This window comes from Cuculus canorus, chromosome 20 (assembly GCF_017976375.1).
Source record: "Cuculus canorus isolate bCucCan1 chromosome 20, bCucCan1.pri, whole genome shotgun sequence".
NCBI lineage: Eukaryota > Metazoa > Chordata > Aves > Cuculiformes > Cuculidae > Cuculus > Cuculus canorus.
The window spans coordinates 5,402,516-5,426,583 of record NC_071420.1 but is presented as its reverse complement, the minus strand read 5'-3'; the positions used below and the strand labels follow the sequence as shown (position 1 = coordinate 5,426,583).

The 24,068-nt window shown below is 42.4% G+C and overlaps 1 protein-coding gene across 1 annotated transcript; it reads left to right on the top strand.

The window, feature by feature from the left end:
- Positions 1–34: 34 nt before the first annotated feature.
- On the top strand, positions 35–23,863 carry RPA1 (replication protein A1). Its single transcript, XM_009560198.2, has 17 exons — positions 35–178; positions 520–567; positions 911–989; positions 1,526–1,634; positions 2,415–2,503; positions 7,482–7,568; positions 8,618–8,750; positions 9,627–9,729; positions 10,867–10,935; positions 11,080–11,272; positions 12,726–12,865; positions 14,503–14,651; positions 15,945–16,077; positions 17,572–17,748; positions 19,030–19,137; positions 22,403–22,489; positions 22,841–23,863. Exons 1-17 carry the CDS (start codon positions 146–148, stop codon positions 22,946–22,948), a joined length of 1,845 nt encoding a protein of 614 aa, XP_009558493.2. The 5' UTR covers positions 35–145; the 3' UTR covers positions 22,949–23,863.
- Positions 23,864–24,068: the final 205 nt, after the last annotated feature.

The window sequence follows — 24,068 nt, the reverse complement described above, 5'->3', positions numbered from 1 at the left end:
TTCCGCCGTACAGACGCTCGGCAGCCAATAGGGCCGCGGTGGGGCGGTGCGGCGGTGACGTCAGCGCGCCGGAAGGAAAGGGCTCGGCGGCGGGTGGCGGGAGGATTTGGCGGCAGCAGTGGAGCGGGACGGGAGGAGTGGAGTCATGAGTGTGCGGCTCAGCGAGGGCGCCATTGCGGTGAGGGGCCGCGCCGGGGGAGAACGGGGTGGGTTGGAGCTCGGGAGAAGTGGAGGAGGGACGGAGCGCCGAGCCCGGCCTCGTCCCGAGGCGGGGAGAGGCTGGGCCTGGAGCAGTGCTGGGGGTCTGGGAGGAGGAAGAGAGCGGCCCCGGGGCCGCCGGCGACAGGAGAGGGAGCGGCCCAGGAGCTGGTGCTGGTCCCTAGAGCAGAGAGGACCTTGGCCACGTCTAGCTGTGATAGCCATTCCTGTGTCTGGCCATTCCAGCCGTGGGTCTCGTGATGCTCCTGAGGGAGGTGGTGGTGGCACCTTGTTGAGGGTCTTTCTTTTTCTTTTCTCTAGGCCATAATGCAAGGGGAGAGCATTTCCAAGCCCGTGCTGCAAGTCATTGTGAGTAGTCCATTATCTCTTGTGCAAGTCTATCAGTGACAGCTTCTGTAGTCAGCCAGGCTTCCTCTGTAGAGGAGCTGAGCAAGGCTGATGTACGCCTGGTTTTGTTTTACATGACTTTGAGCCCCATGATCTGCTGGGAGGTGTCTCTGCCCATGGCAGGGAGTGGAAGTGGATGGACTTTGAGGTCCCTTCCAACCCAAACCATTCTATGATTCTATGGCTCGGGCTATGCTGTTGTTAGCAGTGCTCAAAAAGATAGCTCATCTGCTAACAATGTTACTTTATGGTTTTGAAGAGTTTTTGGACAAATGTGAGCTAATAATCTGTTGTTTCCACACAGAATACACGGGCTATTGCTACGGGAAATGGGCCCCCGCGTTACCGAGTGTTGATGAGCGATGGGGTTAACACACTCTCCTGTAAGTATGACAGACCGCAGCGAGGTTTTTGTAAGTGTGGAGCTACTAGTGGTGCTAAAATTCCCAGTCCAGGTGCAAAGTAATGAAATAAATATGGAAGGAGAATGTGGCTTGTCTGGGAACTACAGGTGCTAAAGCGTGCGTCTGCATTTTAACATTGTGAGCTTTAAGCAACTAACTTACTGCAGAGTAGAGTGAAGATATAGAAAGCTGTATGTGTTTTTGTAATGTGATTATAAAGTAACTTAGTAATGTGATTATAAAGTAACTTAGCTTAATCTTTCCCTGATTTCTAATCATTCTAGCTGTCAATGTGCTCTGAAGTTTGGGCTATAAATATAGCAATGTATGCTCAGTTTTGGTGACTTCTTAGCAGTTAAGACTGTTTTCTATGTGTTTAACTTAACTGAGTAAGTTCTAGATCTGTTGCAATCCTGGACTGGCTGGAAAAGTTGGCAGCCCCTTTTTAAGGCTGCCAGGTGTTTTTGAGGCTGCCAGGTGTTAATTGTTTCACTGTGTTCGTTTTGTTTCTGCAGCATTCATGTTAGCAACGCAGCTGAACTCTCTGGTGGAAGAGGAACGCTTAGCGGCCCAGTGTGTTTGCCAAGTTAACAGATACATCGTTAACTGCCTGAAAGATGGAAGGTATATACAATTCTTAAAGTACTATTCTACAGAAGGGCAGCTGTGTTAGCGGATGTTCAGTCCTTTGTGCCTAAGCAGAGCCTTTTGATTGCGATTATCTGAAAATACTCAGCTTTAGGGTGCAAGAGGAAAAGTAGACAGCACAAGCCATAGTAGTAACAACTGATGGAATGTGACTGCAGTGGGTGTAGATATGTCTAATACAGATATGTCTAATACTCCATATTGTACAAAGCTTCATTAAAATTCACTTAAAATTTTCTGCCGTGTAAAAGAAACAGTGAAGATTTCTTGTTACTTCGGTGTTGTGGACTCTGGTCTTTCTTTTATGAAAATCTGAGGGAAGGGAGGTAGAATACTGCAAAATGAGAAGGGAACAGAATGAAGTGATCACATAAAAAATGTGAATGTGTCTAGGAGAAAATGAACTGAGGTTCATAGTCTTTTTATTTAGTGTTTTTGTGGAAGGAATATGTTCTTTCTTATAAAATCTGGCATGGTTTTGATGCGTTTAGCATGCTGTGTTATTTCAAGCCAGTTTTCTGTGCCCATTCAACCTGCCATCGGCTGCCCCTGATGAAATGTGACGCTGTTTCAAGCCTACTTGTACTTTATGAGAGGGTTATGTTGGCAGTGGAGAGCTTTTGTCTTCCAGATCCCTCATCCAAAGAATCGGCCCCTACTGGCAGGTTCTCTTATCTGCACTCAAAGAATATTCAGCGTCTGACAGATCTGCAGAGGGAGTAAAAGTCTTTATTGCTGTCTGTCCTGTGTTTGTAGGCGAGTGGTTATACTGATGGATGTAGATGTGCTGAAAACCGCTGATAAGGTTGGTGGGAATATTGGCAACCCGGTGCCGTACAATGAAGGTGAGTATCCTCTGTAAACAAATACCTTTCCGAACACAATAGTCTGTTATGATAATCTTCCAGCTTTCTATTTCTTTCACTTAAAAAGAAGCAGTCCCACTATCCTATGCCTGGAACGGTGAAACCCTTTCTATTTGTACAGCATAAAATAGCTTTTCTTCATGTTCTAATAAACTCTTTGCCATGGCTGAAGATTCAGTCTCTGCAAGGCACTGGGAAACATCTTATCTTATAACGTCGACAGGTTTTTATGATACATTTGTTGTCTCTACCTAGACTTCCAGTAAGCACACGGAAGCTATTCTATGTCTCCTTATAATGAGTAATCAAATAGATTCTAATTTCTTCTGTCTGGAAAGAAAACAGCAGGAGGAAGATGTAGTAATGATCTATCAAACTATAAGATGGCATGGAAAGGATGAATAAAGAATGATGAATCTCTTTCCTACATTCATTTGGTGCTCTCTAGTTGTCACGTTGTGGTTTTAAAACAAAGGCTGTGCTGCACCCTCGAACAGAGCAGAGTTAAATCGCGGAACTTGTTGAGGTAGGTGCTGAAAACTGGCACTGGTTCAGAAAGCAATTAGATGTGAAAGAAAAATCCATTAAAGGCTGTTAAACATAACAATGCATCCTCTGCGTGGATGTTGGGTTCAGGAAGCACTAAAACCCAGATTGCTCAAGGTACATAGATGAGATGCTGGGATGAAAACAGAGCCAGCGCACAGACTTCCCTAAAGCACCCCTTCCTACCCTGCCAGCTGACAAACAGTGATGCACTGCGTGGACCTTAATCTGCCCGTAATCTTTTGTTTTCATTATATTGCATAAGTACCTGTGTTGTTCTTTTTTTATGTGCTGAGCTTACAGTTCTCAAGCAAACAGGTTTTTTAGTTAATATATTTCCTCCGCCGAGATATGTTCAAAATTGGGTTCTGTTCTTCCAGTTCTGATCTTTAAAAAACACAGAGAATAATAAGCACTTAAAGAAAATATTTGAACAGCTCTGTCACTGGCACATATACAGATAATGGCTGAAATGTAACAGCAAATAGCTCTTGAGAAATTATTTCTTTTCCTGGTGAAAGTGAGTTAATATATTTTTATTACTAAGGGACCGCACATTAGTGGCAACAATTTTCTGTAGGCTATTTTGGACAAACAGTATAGTAGGTACACTGCCACTCTGGTTAGAAATCTACTTTACTAATCGAAGTAGAATTTAGACTTTGCAAAGACATCTTTTTTCATTAACTTCTCTTTTTCCTAGGGAATTAGAGGGGCGTTTGTTACATGAGCCTAAAGATTCCTTTGTTCCTTTGATAGTTACTTAGCTAATTGCTGTTTTAAAAATGTGTTGACATCTTAGATTTTATGGTTTAATCCCACAGTTGCTGTAGAGACCAAGATTTCCAGAATAGCTATTGAGCAGACTGTTTTCTATCTTTCTCCCTTTTTCCTCACTTGTGTGGTACAAGAGCTTGTGAACTATAGTGTTTTTAAGTTATATTGTTGCTTGGAAACGAATGGGAATGTGATATCTTACAGAACCAAGCTGAAAATATACCTTTAAGGATATAAATTTTGGTAAAATTACAATGACTTTGATCATTGGGCTTCAAAAAGTGCCTAGCAAAGAAGTTGTTGAGTCTAAATGCTTGTGGAGGTGTTGCAGGTCTAGGATCACAGTAAGTGTAGTCTTGTACGAGATGGTTAAGAGATATCGAATTTGATATGACGTGTATTTCATTTAACACTGACGTTATCCTGCAGACTTTGTACCCTTTTATTTGATATTACATAAGGTTTTGGTTTCAGGAAATGGTAGTAGTTTAGATTTGGTATGCTTAACCCAGCCTTTCAGCTCTGCAGGGCCACCTGAGGTGCCTTGAAGACCTTGATAAAAAGGCAGAGGTGTATTTCAGGTTGCAGATTCATTAAATTCCTATCTATATTGAGAGATGGTATTCTCGAGGAATGTTCAGCTCATGCAGAAGATTGAAGAGCATTCTGGTTTTAACGGACAAAAGTTCAGGTATTTTAAAAAGAACGCTCACTCCTACTTCAGGAAATACGGATCTCAGATCACTAGGCTAGGATTAAGGAATAGTCTTTCCTAGACTGTAATGCCACAGTAGGACCCACGGAGTGAGAAGTTGGCTTTTGGCCACCTTATGTTGCAGCGGTAGGAGGTTAATCTGCCTAACAAGGAAGCTGGAGACACAATCCTCTTAATACTCATCATAAAAAAACTTTTCAGGCAGCGTTTCATAATAGTATTGAAAATTAAGATTGAGCAGTTTAGTTCTTAGTGGCAAACTAGATGGTAATGTTATTACTGTCGTTAGTCTCATTCAAATTACTCTGATGCTGGACTTCCTTCTTACTCTGCCAATTAACTGCCACTTCTGTTTAACTCCTGTCATTAATCTGTCAACGTTGAAATGTCTGTATACTTACACATTCGCTTGAACTCTTTCTTCTTGCCCTTCCCATCATCAAACAATATTACTTTTTTGTGGTTGTTCTTTCAAAGAGCATTTTCGCTCCTCTTCCTCCCCTACAGAGCCTCTCCATTCTGGGACACCTCTTCTGTCACCATGGCATGGTAGCAGGACTTTGTGGTAACAAATCATTGGAAACACAATGTTGCTGTTCCACAGGCATTAGAATGGGCTGTGTGGCTCTCTTGGGCCAAAGGTCTTGGGTTTGACTAACCCAGATATATTGCAAAATTGCCATTAGATATTTTAAGTGTTTTTTCAGCTTCTGCTAATAAAATCTAACAGTGAAAACCAGGCAGAGGAGTCAATTTTCTCAGCTCCCCAAGTGATCTGTAGGCTACCAGCCACCAAAAGCCATAGTTTAGGAGTCCCTGGACTCTACAAGTGAGAAAATTGGAGAGGTATTTCTGCCATTTCTGTATTTAAACACGTGCGTAGATGTGTTAATATATTCTTAATCTGTTGAGAAACACCAGGCTATGAGTAGGCAACTATAAAAATGTGATTTTTTTTTTCTTGAAACGCAAGCGTTCCCTAATATACGAGTGTTCTAATGTATGTGGTGGTCTTTTTATTGTTTTTTTGGGGGGGTAATTAAAAAACTATGGAAAAAACCTTTGGAACAAAAGTAACAAGGAAGTCTTTTTCTCTGGTCTATGCACGTTCCTGTTGTTCTTGAATGTTCTTTCCCAGCCCAGTCATATTTTCCTCTTAACGTGTTTTATTGTGGATTTTTTACCTTCTTCTCTTATATAAAATTAATTTGGGGTGCTGAGTGCTGACCCTGACCGGGTCCTCACTGAGCAAGGGTGAAATCGGGCTCCTCCATCTAGTGGACTCTGCAGTAAATACACTTTGCTGTTTGACGTCACTCTGTTGCCAGGGAGACTGCTGTCACCAGTTCACCGATGTGACTCTACTGCGGCAAGTTAGAGGAGCAGCTTGTTTTTTGTGCAAGGACCTTGTTTTAGATTAAAAATAACCAGCGGGTTACCTGTGTAGACTACACAACATCAGGCAATGCCACATCAGGGGCTCCTTGTGGTGCTTCTGCTCTTTTGCCTTAACTTGTGTCATCCTTTCTTGCCTTCTATTCTGGGATTCTCTGCTTTTGTTCCCCCTGATGCTTACATGCTCAGTTTGACCTTCTTTTCTACTTTCTCTGTCTTCCCCCTGATTTGGGCTATCAGGAGGGCTTTGCCTGTGCAGGCTTGCACCAAAAAGACACAAATGTTGGGTATTTTCTCATCTGCAGGCAAAATGACAAGACAGTTCTGTAAAGGAGTTTGAATCTTTGAACTGTAGGTTAGTCTTCTCGTGTACTGTTTCTTTAGATAGGTCACTCTGCTCTTTCTCTTGTAAGTTGTCAACAGCGTTATCCTGGGTTCAGTTTGGGCCCCTCGCTACGAGAAAGACATCGAGGGGCTGGAGCGTGTTTGGAGGAGGGGGATGGAGCTGGGGAAGGGGCTGGAGAACAAGGGTTATGAGGACATGCTGAGGGCTCTGAGTTTGTTTAGCCTGGAGAAAACGAGGCTGAGGGGAGACCTCATCGCTGCCTACAGGTGCTTGAAAGGAGGTTGTGATGAGGTGGGTGCTGGTCTCTTCTCCCAAGTGACAAGTGATGGGATGAGAGGGAACGGCCTCAAGCTGCACCAGGGCAGTTTAGATTGGGCATCGGGGAGAAATCCTTCACTGAAAGGGTTCTTGGGCACTGGAACGGCTGACCTGGGGAGGTGGTGGAGTCCCCATCCCTGGAGGGGTTTAAAAGCCGAGTAGATGAGGTGCTCAGGGATGGTTTATTAGTGGGCAGGTATGGTTGGACTTGATCTCAAAGGTCTTTTCCAACCAAATGATTCTATGATTCTATAAAACACATGTCCTGCAATCTAAAAAAAGGCCATACGTCCCATATGTACTCACTGTGGGACCACTTTGCTCCCGGTGTGATGTACTGCTGCCTCCCATGAATGCTGAAATGACTCCATCACCCCCAGATTAAATATCTTCATATTTTGGAGATAAAATACATCAGATGTTTTCTTTGTCTTGTGTTAACTCCAGGTTTGACTTTACCCAGTGGGTTTTTGGCCCTTTCTGAGTTTTTAAGAAGGAATTCTCCCATCGTATTTCATCTTCGCTGTTAGGTAGTAGCAGAAACTACCTGTCAGAGCAAGAGAAGCTTACAAAAACTGAGAAGCTGTCAAGATTACTTCAGTGCTGTCCTTTTAAATAACTGTCAACCCTGAATTCTTTCTGAGTAGAAAGCAGTTGGTTGAGGAAAGAGATCTGACTGAAATTCCTCCATAGTAATATTGTTCAACAGATAACTTGCTGCAGCTGGTGTCTTATAATACCTGAATTTTAATGTGTTCTTTGTTTTAAATTATTTTTTTCATCCTAAAAAAGGCTTAAGGGCGGTTTTAATTACTGTGCTCCCCACTGTACTATGTGGTCTTTTTCCATTTGATTACCAGGGCAAGGGCAGCAACGTCCTTCAGCTCCAGCTGCAAACCCAGCACCCAGTAAACCACAGCAAGCAAACGGCAATTTTTCAGTACCAGGTAAGAGTCATCCTGGGCAGGAATTCTGGTTTTTGTTTGTGCAGTGTAAAACCACAGCTTAGATTTAAAAAAGGCTTCTTTCTGTAACAGTGGCACATGAGAAACGTTGCACTAAAGACTAACCCGTAGCTATAAAAGGTGAATTCTCTCAAGAGGCTACACTACGCTTGGCTTTAATAATAATAAGAAAATGTGGTCTTCTTCCTGAAGCTAAATAAATAGGAGACAACTTCGACAAAACGTTGTAGACTGAACATCCACTCTGATGCAATTTGGCCTTCTTGAACTGGAGCTCCGTGGATGCTCAGTAGGCTTCAGCTTGGAGGTGACCAACGGGTTTGTTATCTGTGGTGAAATACTGAGGGCAAGCGGTTCAAGGCTGAAATTGTTTGATAGCAGATCTATCAACACAATTTTTGGATGAGGGCTTTAAATAGTGAGATGCTGAAAAAGCAGTCAATTTAAATGCCAGCCTGTAGACATCTAGAAGCAAAAATGTTGTCACTTCTAGTTCTTGCTCCTGCTTTAACCTGTGTTCTTTACCCTTGCATTTAAAAAGTACTTAGAAATAGTAAAATTCTGACACTTGTCTACTGCAACAGCAAACAAGCTCTTCCTTCCTCTACTTAAACAGGTTGTTTTCTTGGTTGTTCCCCAAAAAGGTGTGGGTCTAAGGCTTTATGGGCTGTATCTTAGAGAATTTACTGCTGACTAGTTGTTTCCCACTTAGACCACGTTTAGGGGTTTGACACATCCCCATTTCCAGTGCACGCAAGCTAAAGGTCTGAATGCCTCTTCTGCAGCAGTTTGCAGCCTAGAAAATACTTCTGACCAAGAACAGAAGCAAACTTTCAGCCACCCTGTGGTCCCACATAGCACAGTGAATGGAGTTTTAGGTGCTTTCCCAGTGTTTTGGTGTAATTTTGTCTTCTCTGCCGCTCCCCACAGTGTGGTGGCAAAAGCTCTGACCTCATACCAGCAGTTGGGTTTATCCTCACTTTTGTCTGCAAGGCTGAAATTCTTTATACTGTGTTGTGGTTTTTTTAAAGGTCCTGCTGCTCCAAAGTACCATCCTCCCTCAAACCAGTTCAGTAAAGCCAGCGCTCCCGGCTCAATGAAGACACCAGTGGGGTCCCAGGCCAAAGTAGTGCCGATTGCCAGCTTGAACCCGTACCAGTCCAAGTGAGTTATCCTGGTTTGCCAAGTGTTGCTCAGCCGCAAGAGTGAAGGAACAATAGCTTCGCTTTGCTTTCTCATATGTGAATCTCCGCCAAATCATTCTTTGAGTTCTTCTGAGTTTATTGGTTAACTTCAAACAAACAAAACCAACAAGAACAATGAAACCCCTCCGCAAAACCAGCTCTACAGGTTTTGGTCTGTTTGTGGTTTGAGGGGTTTGTTTTTTTTGTTTGTTTGTTTTGTTTTACATTTCATCAACACTTCAACAATCTGAGATTTGCCTTTGCATTGTCCTGGTGAAGTTACCCTGCTGAGCTTGATAGGTTTGTAATATTCTAGTTAAAAATCAATTGACTTCTCTTTTTTTTTCCCGCTAAAGCAGCCTTCTCTTTGGTAACTGAATGCCCCAGCGGCTCAGTAAGCTATTCACTCTGGCTACTGTTCTCTTGAAAAGCATGAGGATGTAATTATTTTGTGAATGACATTTTTAAGTTATGCAAACTGATTTGATTACCCGAGTTAAATGCGAATCCTATAATTGAGCTCTTGAGTTCTAGGATGGCTTTTCAGAACAGGCAAACGGCTGCATGAGAAGTGTATCCTAGAAGAGTAAAAGATTTGAGGCCTGCTTCTCTGCGGAAGGATTGTTCGCCGCTATTATCATATTGGATGCTTTATGGCGGGCTGCTTTCTCTACAACTTTCTGCTTTTAATAGTCTAAGCCATTAAAAAAGAAAGCAGCAGAAAAGCAGGAAGAGTTGCTGAGGTGCAGTGGAAAGACTGTGGCTTTTAAACAGTGACATTCCAGTTCCAAAGGTTTGTCAATTCAATCTGTTCTTAAAAAAAGACACTGAAGAGTGATTTCTTGCACAATTTCAGGTGGACAATTTGTGCTCGTGTTACCCAAAAAGGCCAGATCCGCACGTGGAGCAACTCCCGTGGTGAAGGAAAGCTCTTTTCTATAGAGCTGGTTGATGAAAGCGTAAGTGTCATATGGTGAGAAAAAGATAATGTATGCTAGATGCTGATGAAGCCTTCATAAAGACAGAATAGAGGAAATAAAGTGTATTATAGGAAATGGATTTTGTTATTATGACTGAGGCTTGTATTCCTGTATTCATTAAGTTGAGCATCAACGACCCGGTTTTTTAGCCAGAATGAAGTCTTAAATGGATGGCATTACTGATTATTTTTCATCAAAGTCTATAGTGTGTGACTGAATTTTTGCAGCTTCAAAATATAGTTGTTTATGGGAAGTGACAACCTAATGCTGCAGTTTGTGGTGGTTTCCTGCAGACTGAAGAGCCAGGTCTCCTCTGTGTTCAGATACACGGTACAAAACATGGAGAGGAGCGTTGCCTCCACCTTATAAACTTTCATTTTCATGAGGAAATCGGATTACAAATTAATGTAATACTAAGGAATTTCATCTGTGGTTTGTTTGGGGAACGATATCTGGTTAATCTAACCAAACTTGCAGTTTGTCAAACCTCTTATCAAATTACAGCCTTCTGTCGCGAAAACAAACAAGATTCTGCTAGATTATGTTTAGGATAAAATGTGAGGTTAATAATGTAACGTCTTGTCAGCAGCCATTTGTTTTCTGTGCATACTGTCTGGATTCAAATGTTTTTAAAAAACAATATTTATATCTAATAAGGTTATAATTGTTATTAATTCTTGCTTAAAGACTTGACACGTGCGAGTGGGAGACAGGACGATATCCTGTGTGCTGACTTGTGGAGCTGTGTGAGCTATATACATTTTATTTAGCATGTAACAGCAATTAATGCCAGTTCTTTGAATACCTTTTTGAAGGTGTAGATGTAGCATATATAGCTCTTTATTTCATTCTGTATTCACTCTTTATGTTTCATTTCGTAGCTCTAGATACAGTAATGAGACTTGAATGTGAGATTTGATGGTCAGGCATATAATCTGTCATTTTAGCTACAGCTACACATGCGAGGAGAATGTTGTTTGTTTCTCGCATGCCTGGAGCCAGCCTGGCAGACCACACTGTGCCTGTAGAGCTGATGCCACTTAACATTGCAAAGATTTCTTTGTATTTTTTTCATGCTGAATTTCAGTTCTGACCAGCTCTCCTATTTTCCCGCAGGGTGAGATTAGAGCTACTGCATTCAATGATCAAGCAGACAAGTTCTTTCCACTCATTGAATTGAACAAGGTATGGTAGCATTGTGCTTTCCTAGTCTGAGGTGAGCTAGGAGAGAGGAACTTCAGTGTAGCAAAAATTTTTAAAGGTGAACACAATCCATTTTCTCTTTCTGACTTGTGATGATATCCTTTGTTTCATTGCTTTATCTTGTAGGTATATTATTTTACTAAGGGCAATTTGAAGACTGCTAACAAGCAATATTCAGCTGTTAAGAATGACTATGAGATCACATTCACTAATGAGACTTCAGTTGTGCCCTGTGATGATGCCCAGCATCTTCCATCTGTTCAGTTTGACTTTGTATCCATCGCTGACTTGGAGAACACACCGAAAGACTCAATTGTTGGTCAGTCTAAGTAGCAAAATAGCAAACTCTAAAGCTTTGAAATTTTACTTTTGCGTCCTTACTGCTGGGGAGACAGTGAGCATACAGTGCTTCGAGTGTTGTGATCTCTCAAATGAAGATATCCCATGATGGTTTCTGTTAGAATCCTAGAATAATAGAATGGTTTTGATTGGAGAAGACCTTTAAGGTCATTGAGTCCAACCATTGATCCAGCACTGCTAAGTCTACCACTAGACCATATCCTCGAGCATGACATCTAGTTTTTAACACCTCCAGGGATGGGGACTCGACCCCCTCCCGGGCAGCCTCTTGCAGTGCTTCACAACCCTTTCAGTAAAGAAATTCCTCCTGATATCCAACGTAAATCTCCCCTGGTGCATCTTGAAACCATTTCCTGTTGTCCTGTCATTGGCTGCCAGGGAGAAGAGACCAACCCCCACCTCACTGCAACCTTCTTTACCTTGGGTGTTTTCCTGTTAGGATATCTTTGCCCTGTTAAGCTAACAATATATAATGTTTTTTCTTCAAACCTGTGCTTTAATAACAGCAAATAATACTTGTTTATTGTAGTACAATCATTGTTTTCCTCAGAAAAGGGCTGAAGGAAAAATGTCCTTGCTCAGCACGTGTGCATTTCATACCTTCTGTGGTCTTGCTTTCTTTCACTATCTAATTATCTCTGTAGTTATTTTGGCATAATTCATTGCATCCCAGTCCAAGTTGCATGACTGTTTTGGCTTGCTTTGTGAAGTATTGGAGGTTTGTTTTTCTGTAATTTATTGGGCAGAGTACTCCGGAAAAATCAGAGGCTTGGGTGGGGGCGAGGGTTCTCAGGTTTCACAAGCACAAGATGCCTGTGATTCAGAGGCGTTTAGCTAGGGATTTTAAAGGTACACCTCTAATATTAAAAATGGGATGTTTTCAGGGAGTGCAAAGGGTTGGAACTGGATGATCTTTAAGGTCCCTTCAAACCATTCTATGATTCCATTAGCTTGTACTACCCAAGCATGCGGACTTATTTAAGTTGCAGCTTGTGGTCTTGGGGCTACAGTGAAGGCACGAGGTGTTTGCTTCGTTGTGTTACAGTCACTTTGAAACCTTTTGCCTGAGAGAGTTGTGCTTAAACAGCGAGCGTGTGTGTTACAGGATCAAGGCTGAAGTCCTTTGGCGGAATGTGATGGGGAAGGATAGTACAATGCCTTCGTCTTGCTAATGTAGTGAGACTTGCATTCATGAATATCTTAATGGATTCGTCAACAAAATTAAAGCACTGAAGAGTTCTGTAGTGGAGCGTTCCTATCATAATACACTCAATTTCCATATCAGAGTTGATTTGAATAGGGAGCTAGGATACAAGGTAAAAATCTGACAGTAGGTTAGAAATCTTCTCTGTGATCGTGTATTCCCCAGTTGTGACCCTTGTGTAACTCAAAATTGTGACTATGTTTTCCAGATATAATTGGAATTTGTAAGAGCTATGAAGATGTCACTAAAATTGTAACAAAAGCTAACAATAGGGAGGTATCGAAGAGGAACGTGCACCTGATGGACACATCAGGGAAACTGGTGACGGCTACGCTATGGGGCAATGAGGTGAGTGCTCTCTTAACTGTTCCTGAGCAAAGGTCCTCTGGTGCAGGGCGAGGAAGTGCAGTGCGCTTCTGTCATCCGGGATGGGTGTAGTGCTGAGACAGAGTCCTGGGAGCTCAAGGGTCAAGGGCAGAGGGAGGGTGAAAAACTGACTGGTTTCATCTAGGTGTGATGTTTTTAACCTCTCTCTGACAAACTGCTGACATGATGCGTCTAATGTGTTCTGAACAACTGCAGACATTGTGTCTCAAGCCCAAAGACTGAAGATAACAATTTAGGGAAGGGTACAAGCTGCGGTTTGATTATGGAAAAGGCCAGTGGCTACGACTATCTCCTTTGAGTTTTGTTCCTAGGATGGGATACGCATTACCCTGCATAAATCGCTGCTTAACTAGAGGGCTGAGAGGCTGTATCTCTGGTTAGGAGTTTAAACCATAAGAGCTTTGAAATAGAAAGTTTTGAGTAGTTGCAGTAAACTGCTTCTTTATCCTTTTAACAGGCTATTTTGTTTTCCAGCAGTGTTGTAGATACTTAGGGATTTATGTTCCAGTCTATAAAATGGGAGTGATCCTGCCAGCTTGACAGTCATGCTTTATGGCAAAATGATCAAGTGCACTGATATTGTAGATAGCGAAGCACCATTAACCATCTGCTGATATAAACGAAGTAAACTGAAGTTCAGTAGCACAAAGTTTGGAGGTTGAATCAGGTTGTTACAGGAGAGGCTACTAATCAATTCCTGGTGCAACTCTTAGGACAGAGATCAGGGTCTGCATCTTACAAAGTTAAATCTGTTTGCTTGTAGGGTAGAGACAACAACGAGCTGCGAGGGGAAGGTTTGTATGGCTCGCAGCTGGCACAGACAGGGTTTGAATCTGTGCCTCCTTTATAAAAGTCGTTGCCCTGACTGCTGCGATGTGGTTTGTGTTCTTTGTGCATCTGGTGGATACATTGAATGCTACCACTCACTCCAGCTTGCTTGCAGTCTTTAAGCACGTGATCCTCCCCTTGCTTCCCAAGTGGTGTGGGGTCCAGAAAATCTATACCCTTCAAAACCTCTCTTAAGCCAAGAGGTTCTTTGTTGGTGTCAGACTTTGCTCTGATAACAAACCAATGGCAATTGAACAGCATTAAAGCATCTTGATGAGGTTAAAACCAGAAAATGGGAAGTTAAGAAAAAAATGTTTGGTCAGCGTAGCTGCATTTGTACGTTTTAAGCTGCAGTAGAGTAGATGGCGTTGGCTCAATTGAGCTGAGTGAGTTGTTTCTTCTCCTGAAGAGTCTAATCTGACCAAATAATTTATCCTGTTTGGAGACACTTCTGTTCCCATAACCAGTCTCCCTTTCTAAAATCCTTATGTGAAATTCCTAATGGAGGAGATCATTCCTTTTTCCCCCAAACCAGCACTGTGACTCAGGGATTCTCTGCTTCCCCAGGAAATGGGGTGTTAGGAGCACAGCTTTAATTGTTAGCTGCCTTTTCTTAAACTCTTAATGATATTGCTTAAAGCCTTACCTTCTAAATGCAGTAAGACTGTTTGATTCAATTTGGTCTCTTGTCGTGATCTGTAAGTTATGACTGTGAGTTCAGTACCTTTACCGCAGCGTGCAACTAATGCTTTCTGTCTCTTCACACGCAGGCTGAGCAGTTTGATGGTTCTAGACAACCTGTGGTAGCCATCAAAGGAGCCCGAGTCTCTGATTTTGGTGGTAGAAGCCTGTCTGTCATGTCCTCGAGTACAGTTGTCATCAACCCTGATAGCCCAGAGGCTTTTAAGCTCAGAGGATGGTATGACTGTGTGTTTATGTTGATTCATTCCAGCCTGCTGTGGAGTATTTGTTTTATTCTCTTTCTCTGTACTTGAGCAGTCTGTAGAGTACTGAAGAAAGGCAGCAGAGGATAGGGGTTCCAGAGTGACAGAAGCTTCTCTTCCTTGAAAGCACTAGAGCCTGAAAGGCTGTCCTTTTCAAGTTGTCCAATTCAAAGAACTTATAATGCCATGACAGACCTTGAAAAATTGAAATGGGAGTAGTGCATGCTGACCCAAAGCCTTGGGAGGCAGCATGAAATCAGACTTGACCAGCTCCGCTTGCTGAGGCGTTATCTGAAAGAACAGTGGTTTTTTTTCCCCAGGCTTTTTCCATTGTGTGGGATCTGCCACGCATTCTGTTACGGACTGGAGGAGCTATGTTGGCTTATTCTGGTCTGCGTTCCTTATCAGATATTCTTTAGATAACAAAACACTTTTATTGTTGTCAGGAAAACAAAGTGTTTTCTCAGTGGTTCGTTGCTTCTGCTGTAGGTAGTTCCTAAACTGTCTGCTCTAAGTACTAATACAGTGAGATGTGGTGTATAAACAAATCGGGGTGAGTGCTGACAGCATCAGATTCCTGAATTTTGGGTGTTCAGGTTCTCTAAATCACCCAAATGTGGATGAAAGAGGAAGGCATTCTCCGTTTGTTATTGAGCTGTGGTTCTCCCATACTTCAGGTGGTTGTTGAAGATAAAATTGGTTGTGAGTCTTAGCTAAGAGTGTCACTCTTCAATTAAGTTCAGTTTCTGAGTCTCGGTGTGTTTCTTAAAGGACAAAAAACACCACAATGGGGTGGCAGCACAACCTTTGTTGAAAAGCAGCGCTTTCTGATTTTAACAGAGCCAGCTTAATCTGTTCAGTGCTCTTTGCTTTTTTCTTTCGAAAGCTGCTGCGAAGATAATGGTACCATGTAATTTAATTTTAATTATGGAAATATCTTGATGCCCTTAAATCTTGTTATCTGCCTGCCTTTAAGAGGCATGCAGTGCGTGGTTTGACCACTAGCTGGCAAACAAATTGCAGTTATATAGAACAAAGCTGTCCTCCTTTTGTGGGTTTATAAAATACTGCGCTAATTAAGTCGGACTTAACTTATTCTGAAATGCTATTTTTGTTTGCAATATACACAAATTACTGTAATTGTTTCCCTTGCAATCATTGATAAACAAATCCCTTGTGTTTTAAGTACACAAAACTAAATGTAAAAGCTTTTGATAAGCTCGTGTGGTCTGTTATCCAAAAAGAGACGTGCGTCTTTGTGGTTGTAGGTTTGACGCCGAGGGGCAGCTGCTGGAAGGTGCCTCGATCTCGGATGTGAGAGGTGGGCCAGCGGCAGGGGCCAACACCAATTGGAAAACTTTGTATGAAGCCAAATCTGAGAACTTGGGCCAAGGAGATAAGGTAAAGCCTGGCCACTGAGTTCAAGCCTCGTGCGTTGGGGAGAAAATAAAGAGCTGGGCTTTATGCAAGCGTTCTGCTTATTGCAGTAGTGCGGTTGTTGAGCAAAGCGTGCTTATTCTTTGCTAAAATCAATTCTAAGGAATTTTAATTTAAATTCTAATGTATTTAAGCTATTAAATATTTTTCTTCAAATAAATTCAAGCTTGTTGCTGCTGGAGCGTATCCAGAGAAGGGCAACAAAGCTGGTGAAGGGTTGAGCACAAGCCTTATGAAGAGCAGCAAAGGGAGCTGGGGTTCTTTAGTCGGGAGAAAAGGAAGCTGTGGGAAGACCTCATTGCTCTCTACAACTGCCTAAAAGGAGGCTGCAGCGAGGGAGGGATTGGTCTCTTCTCCCTGGTGGCCAGTGACAGGACAAGGGGAAATGGCCTCAAGATGCACCAGGGGAAACTTAGGTTGGATACCAGGAGGAATTTCTTTACTGAGAGGGTTGTGAAGCACTGTAAGAGGCTACCCCAGAAGCTGTTTAGAAGACCGGCAGGGGACATGATCTGGTGGCAGATTTAGCAAGACTGGATCAATGGTTGGACTTGATGGTCTTGAAGGTGTGTTCCAACTGAAACCTTTCTACTATACGATGTTTGCAAGAGAACTCTGAGCCTTGTGTAAATGGGGCAGGAGCGAGCTCACCCTAAAGCTGTTTATAAATATATATATATAGCATTAAGTGTTGTAGAGAAATGGGTGCATTAGGAGGAAGTGGTTTTCAGGGGTGCGCGCTTGGTCAATAGCAAGGCTAGGAATAAAGCCCAGGTCTCTGCCATACCAGTCCAATGACCTCTCTAGGCTCACACAGCTTCTTGGCTTATCTTTAATTTGGTCGTTTCAAACGTAAATGCTAAGCCAGTGAGGATACACATTGACTTCTATCTAAAGAAAAAAAACAACTTTACCTGTGATTCACTTATTTTCCAAGGTTTTTTGCACTTCATAACCAACCTCTGTTTATCTGTTGAAAGACTTGACCATGGTCTTCAACTATTAGAATGATTATTTTAGTATGGTGAGTGGGTATTTTGTTCTGTAGGCTATAGTTTAATCAAATACTTATCTGCACTACTACACAGTAGGCTTTCTGGGTTTTGTATTGGCTCCCAAAAGAAGCACAGGAAAGCGTAGAATCTTAATCCTGTGAAAAAGCAGAGATTTGAACAGACACAATGGAGAAGCAAATATGCTTTATCTAAAGAAAAACCTAGCAATTGGAGTTTCCTGCAATGGAAACACAAAATAATCTTGCTGTAGGGGCTTTATTTAACATAATGGAAGCCAGAAAATGATTGCAACAGAGGGGTTGATTTACAGTTTCCCAATAATCCATAGCTGTTAAGCTTTCTAATCCTAAATATCCAAGTATGGGTGCCTTGCTTTGTAGTTAATTCAGAATTGGAAAACATTGAGTATTTTGAGGCTAATGTTGCACACTCACTCTCCCAGGCAGATTATTTTAGCTGTGTGGGCACAGTCGTACATCTGCGCAAAGAGAACTGTATGTACCAGGCATGTCCCTCGCAGGATTGCAACAAGAAAGTGATAGACCAGCAAAATGGCCTGTATCGTTGTGAAAAGTGCGATCGTGAATTCCCCAACTTCAAGTACCGCCTGATGCTTCTGGTGAGTAAAGGAATGAGAGGAGAGCCCGTTTCTCTCTGTTTTCCCTGTAAAATCCAAACAGGAATCCTTAGAGAGGATGGGGGTGTTGGTGCTGTTTGTCTCTGTAGTGCCCGTGGCTTAGAGGGTATTTAAATCGCTTGCACGCTGTACCTGGGTGAGGGATGTTTCATTGAGCTGATTAGCAGTTTGTTTTCCTAGTGCTCCAATTAAAAGCTTTTCTCGTTGCCAAAAAGTTGATGCTAGCTCAGTTGATTGTGGTTTCCAAGTGTACTATGCAGTGCGGAGTACAGATGGCCTACGCCTCTTCAGTAGTGAAGATAAACTGAAGTAAAATGGCATTTCTGGAGAGCAGTAATTGCACTTTTACAGCTGCTACCTATATTTAGTACATTTTTTTGGTATGTATTGTTCTGTCTTATGCTTTAATGGAGCCTGCTTCAGAAAGTTGTCTGAGGGTGATGATTGCGATGCCCGCTTACACCGTAGGCACTGAACCTTCTTCTGTTCTATGTTATAAGAGTTAGATCTGCTTTTTAGAAATGCTGTGCCAGGTGGGCATGCAGAGAGGAGGGAGCTATCTCTGCAGCCGCACTGAAACACAAACTGCTGCTGAATAATTCCTAGCAGCGAACTTCTAGGAATTCATGAACTACTTTACATAGCAGAGCCATTCTCCAGGAGCATAAAGGGGACGCTGAGGGTGCAATTGTGGCCTTCTGAACAGTGTGTCTCCTGTTTTCCCACTCTTAATTGTTGCAGCAGCCAGGAAATGCATGTGAGGCTCATACTTGATCCTTTTACTGCTCTGCGTTGTCCTTGACTGTTTTGACAGTCCCTCATAACGCAGTATTACATGTGTTTATGCTCCAGTCCTCAGGCAGGTACAAAGTCAATACAGACGGTAGTTTTGCTGGTGTTCCCCTTGGTGGTTGTTCTGGGCGACTTGTTCTTGCTCACAGCTCATCAGTGGTCGCAGAACGGAGCTGAATATCCATCAGTGTGCACCACTGTGATCTTGCTGGCCTTTTCCTGCGACACAATGTACTGTCAATATTAACTTGCGTTAAGCTACTGTGACGTTCTATGGAGCTTAAAAAAAATAAGCATGGTAAGTCACTGCCTTCTGGCCTGTGCTGATGGAAAGTACCTGCGGTGCGTAGAGCTCCGATAGTTACTGGAAGTCTAAAACACTTCTTAGCTGCAAAATAAATCTTTCTTTTGTACAGTTTTCTGTCTGCTTTGAGGAAGAGGCAACTGGATGAAGTGACTTTTGTTTTTCAGGTGACCATTGCGGACTGTCTAGACTATCAGTGGGTGACTTGTTTCCAGGACACAGCAGAATTCATTCTTGGGCAGAATGCGGCTTTCATGGGAGAGCTAAAGGAAAAGGTCAGTGGATTCGCTTGTTGTATTCTAGTAGCTGAACTGTGCCTTGTAAGACTTGTTGGACTGCCCTCAAATTTCTTGCTTGTTTTGATCCTCCTGGTAAGGAAATAGCCTAGTAGTGTTGGCTTTGAAGGCAACTTGGAGAAAGATGTCAGGTATGAGTGCAACAGCAGTGCTGATCCATCAGAACATGATCTCATTCCTGTGTGAGTATGCATAGCGCTCCCAAGTCAGTGGAAGTGGCAGAGGGTCATGTTTATGTAGTTGCTGTGGAGATTAAGAGCCTTATTAAAACATTACAAAAGTGCCACGTGAAAGTAAGGGATATTCTGCTTCATTTGGCAAGAATCTGACCTTGCCCACCCTCTAAGTGATGGGCCAGCTCTGGACCCTGGCAGCCCAGGGTTGCTCTCCAGATGTTGGACTTCAGTATCTCATACAAGTTCACAAATTATTGTTTCTCCCTAGTCTGAAGTTCTTGGCAGGGACTTGTTTACTCTCCTCGGGATTATTTTCCACAGGCCATCTGCCTGGAGAACAGAGATTTGCTTAGTTTCCCCCATAGTTTGCTCCCACAGTCAGTCTGTCTACCTCCAAGCTCTGCTGGCCGTTCAAGCTGGAGCTCAGCCTGTCCGTGTCCCCTGGACCTTGAGAGGCAGCTGATTACTTGTTGATAGAGCTACAGCCTTCAGAAGGTTCACACCTTTAGCACATGTTAACTCTGATTGCAAGCACAAGTTGTTTTATCATTGCAGATTCTTCCAATTTAGGTACAAAAAAACCTGTTCTAGCTATGCGTGCTAACAACATTATCCTAAATGTGTTCCAAAAAATTTGTTTACAAAACCAAAAAGTTCCAGAACACTTTGTATGTATCTTTGTAAGTAGGCAGGATGCTTTTTGAACTCACGTGTGTTAGCCCACTTCTGAAGGCTCTTTCCTTCACCAAATATCATCAGAAACTTTGTGGGTCCATAGGAAAACTGTGACTTGTAAACTAGTCATTGGCAGAGATGCTTAAATGATCTTTCTTTGACAGGTTAGAACAGGTTTTAGGGTTGTAAGCCATTAAACACTGACAGGCAGTATTTCTCTCCCTTTGTCATTATATGCTGCTCTGCTGCATTTTCCTTTCTTCGAACTGAGGTAGTCTCTTCCTGATTTTTTTTTTTTTTTAGTTGTCTGCTATGGAAAAACTGTGTGGGGTTTGTTTGGTTTTGTTTTTTTTTTTTTTTTAAACTATGATGTTCAAAGCGTAATAACTTGTTGAATTGCATGTGAGCATTGTTGTGCTCCCGGGCTGAGACTGGTCGATCCCAGGGCTCTGTAGATAACACCAGTTAACTCATTGCTTGGCTATGGGGGGGAAACGAAACAAGAGGGATTGATTCCTGGGTTCCTGAGACGCTGTTGTACCCCTGATCTGCTTCTGCAAAGCAGGGCTGGCTTTCTTCCAACTTGCATACAGAAATGATTTTTGGACATTTCCTGTGCTTCAGCTCTCCAAGATAAGTGATGCAAAGCTTCTCCTTTTGGGATGCTCCAAGTCTTTGTGATATTACGAAGGCTGGACACCTCCGTTCTGTTGGAAGATGTGTTGCTAGGGCATTCTAATTAGATGTGCTTGCACTTTCCCATTTTCAGATGTTCTTAACTTGTCAATATTTTCTTTCTTCAGTTGTGCTTAATCTGTGCTGGAGTTCAAACAAAATTTCTTCTTCACTTTTAATGCTGAAGAGAACCGGGTGGGGAAGGGGAGACAGCAGATCCTATGTAACAGTACAAACATGTAATGTCTTTTGAAGAGCTGCCTAATGGAAATGGCTGAGGATAGAAAATGGAACATAATGTGGAATGAGCCCTTGAGCGGGAATGCTTTGTGCACCAGGAGAAATTGTTTTTGATTTGACACTTTTATGAGCCTTTAAAAATGGTACTTGATGCGTTTTCAGTGAGCTGTTCTTAGTGGTTTTTCTCTGAAGACCTGATGCAGTATCCTGTGAAGTTGGTGGGAGTCTTTCTGCTGCTCGCAGTGTGGATTGAGCCCGTGTACAGCCAGTGACCACACAAAGCGTAGATATGCGTGCACTCTTTTTCATCTACTTCTCCGCTGTGCTTGTTAACAAAGGAGCTAATGTAGGGTAGCAGCGACTGATACGCTAACGGCACTTTCCAGTCATTAATGGTGAGCGTATTTTGTGGCAGAGCTGGAAATGGAAGCCAAATGCTTTATTAAGCAAGTTTTCTTATCCTCTAATCCATACCATGCTCAGAAGAAAGGGGTTTTAATATTCAGGAAGGATACACCTAAATTTTGCAGTCTGTGAAACGAGCTACTCCTGTTCACCTTCATTTGTTGTGCTTCTCTAAAGCTTAGGAGAATCACTGTGTAGTGTCAAATAGTGCTGTGCACATTTAAAAACAGCAGATGTAACACTTGGAATAGGAGGGAAACCGAGGTGGGTTCAATTCCAGATCAGATGCTCTGTCTGCTGCTGGAGTGACTGATCGAGTCAAGTGCATCTGGTAGAGAAATGCATTAATAATTACTTGTCTGCGGCGTCATGGAGCTGCAGGATTTTTGTGCAACGTCAGCAAAGGTTTTACAACTAATTTTTACACAAATAAACTCCACAATCTCCATAACTGATGTGCTTCTTCTCTGCTGTTTTGACAAATTGTCTGTTATAAACGCTGCTGATGTTTAGTGCTCGTATGGTAATTAGAAGCAGCTTATGTTATGAATATGACAGAGGCTTCTAATGGTTATAAAAACATGTTCAAAACATGCTTCTACTTTTTTTTATCAAGCATCCCCTTAAATAGGTCTGTGTCGGGCTGTGAGGGATACACACGGCCTTGGTGGAAGAACGCAGAAAGAGAATGCCTAATAAGACAGTTATTAGAACACAGAAATAGTTAACTGTCAGTGTTTGATCATAGCAGAACATCAGAATCAGCCACTTAAGCAGCATGAAAGAATCTCACGTGGGCTTATTGTGTTTTCACTTGGTACACTTGCTTGCAGACTCGGTGCCACTGCACGTTATTTTGTTTAGGTAGATAAAAAATTCTGACCTTGAACTAAACTTTCTCGAAGTTTAAGTTATGATTTTAGCATCTAAAATTTGATAGAAGGTTCAGCTCTGCCTATGTGATCCAGTTCCACTGTTTTGCCAACATCATCAACACGTGGTTCGGCAAGTTCCTGGCAGTACCAGAAGCCTGGAGTGTTTGCAGCTGATGTCTGTCTTTGTCCTTCTCACAGAACGAGCAGGCGTTTGAAGAAGTGTTCCAAAATGCAAACTTCAACACGTATGAGTTCAGGATCCGAGTCAAACTGGAGACTTACAATGTAAGTATCCCTCCAAGTGCAAATAAGTGAGCATGTGGCTTTTGTAGGTTCATTTGTCTGCGTAGGGCATGGCCTCCTCCTTTGTGTCTTTGGAAACTCCTCTCTGTGAACATTAAACACTGTCAATCTTGAGCACTGAGGGAGGAATCCACTGTCATTTACGTTGCTCCCTCAAGTTCATCAAGCCTAGCTTGTTTCAAAAGACCAACATAGCTGCTCTGGGAGTCAGGTTTGCTCTCCCAGCTGATCCCGGTACCGAGAGCGATAAGTCCTGGGGCAGAAGGATGTTAGAACCAAATGCCTGGAGTGCTTAGTGTTCTTCTTTGTACACATCATGTTTCTCTTCCATAGGACGAATCTCGTATTAAGGCTACAGCATTGGATGTCAAGCCTGTGAACTACAGAGAATACAGCAAGAGATTGATTGCAAGCATCAGGAGAAACGCTCAGCTAGGCTGAGGACCCTGGTGGTGTCTGATTGAAGCTAGAACTTCCAGGAAAAGCTCAACTGATGATATCGCATTGACTTTTTTCCCCACCCCACGTGTGACAATTTGGCATTAATTACACCATGCGTGGTAGTCCAGTGTAGTGGGCTCAGTGATTTAATGCATTTCTCTGAAGATTTGCCCCTGGCAGGTAAGAGTGCACTCTGATGGCCACGATGTCGTGGACTGTTGTAGTCTGCTAAGCTGTGATGGCTCTGGAGAGGAATCTCCAAACAGATTGCCAGGCTCTTCACACAAACCATTCTGAATGTCTGAAGTAATTTTGCTTTCTTACAATAGGTACAGCTGAATTGTATAACCATTGTGACTTCTTTGCCAGAAAGTAGTGACAAACTTGACATTTTGACTTGTTACAGCAAAGGGCAGGAGGAAGAGTGTCAGACGGATTTCAGATATGGATGAAGGAGAACAGGTCTGTTAGCGCAAGTGAGTTCCTTTCCATAGAATTCAAAGTCTTTCTCTTTCCACAGGTGCCATGCAGTTGTTAATGCTTGGAATGGCAATATGGTAGAATTATTAATCAAAGACATATCTCTTATATCTGAAGAATATCCTTCCTTCAGGGTTTAATAGGCTGAGTCAGATGGGTCTGATATTAATCAAAATTGTCTCTTCTGAGGAAGGCAGATAAGCATTGACTCTCCATCCCCCAGGGAAACGTAGGCAACTACAAAGCATTGCTTTAGTTTTCTCTTCAATTAATACTATGGGTTTTTGGCTGATTTTAGGACACATTTCCTGCCTGTGCATATTTTCTATGTTTGTATGTTCAGTTTCTTTGGTTTTATTTGTGATGATGTTAACCAGAAACAGGTCTTTAATGGGGGGACCTTTGTTTCAATAAACGCTGTTTAATTCCTGTGTAGTGAATTTTGCTTTCTTTGAACACCAAAGACTTCTCATTACTGGAAAGCAATTAATTAGCTTTCATAATAAGCATTCACTTGGGGGGGATGTTACCTTATTGCAAACTCTAAGGTTAGGCTGAAGAATGGAGGAGACTTCTTTGCCGGATGTTAGCGGCGTGGAAATGCAGTGATATTTTCACCATTTCTGTGCCTGGGAATGCT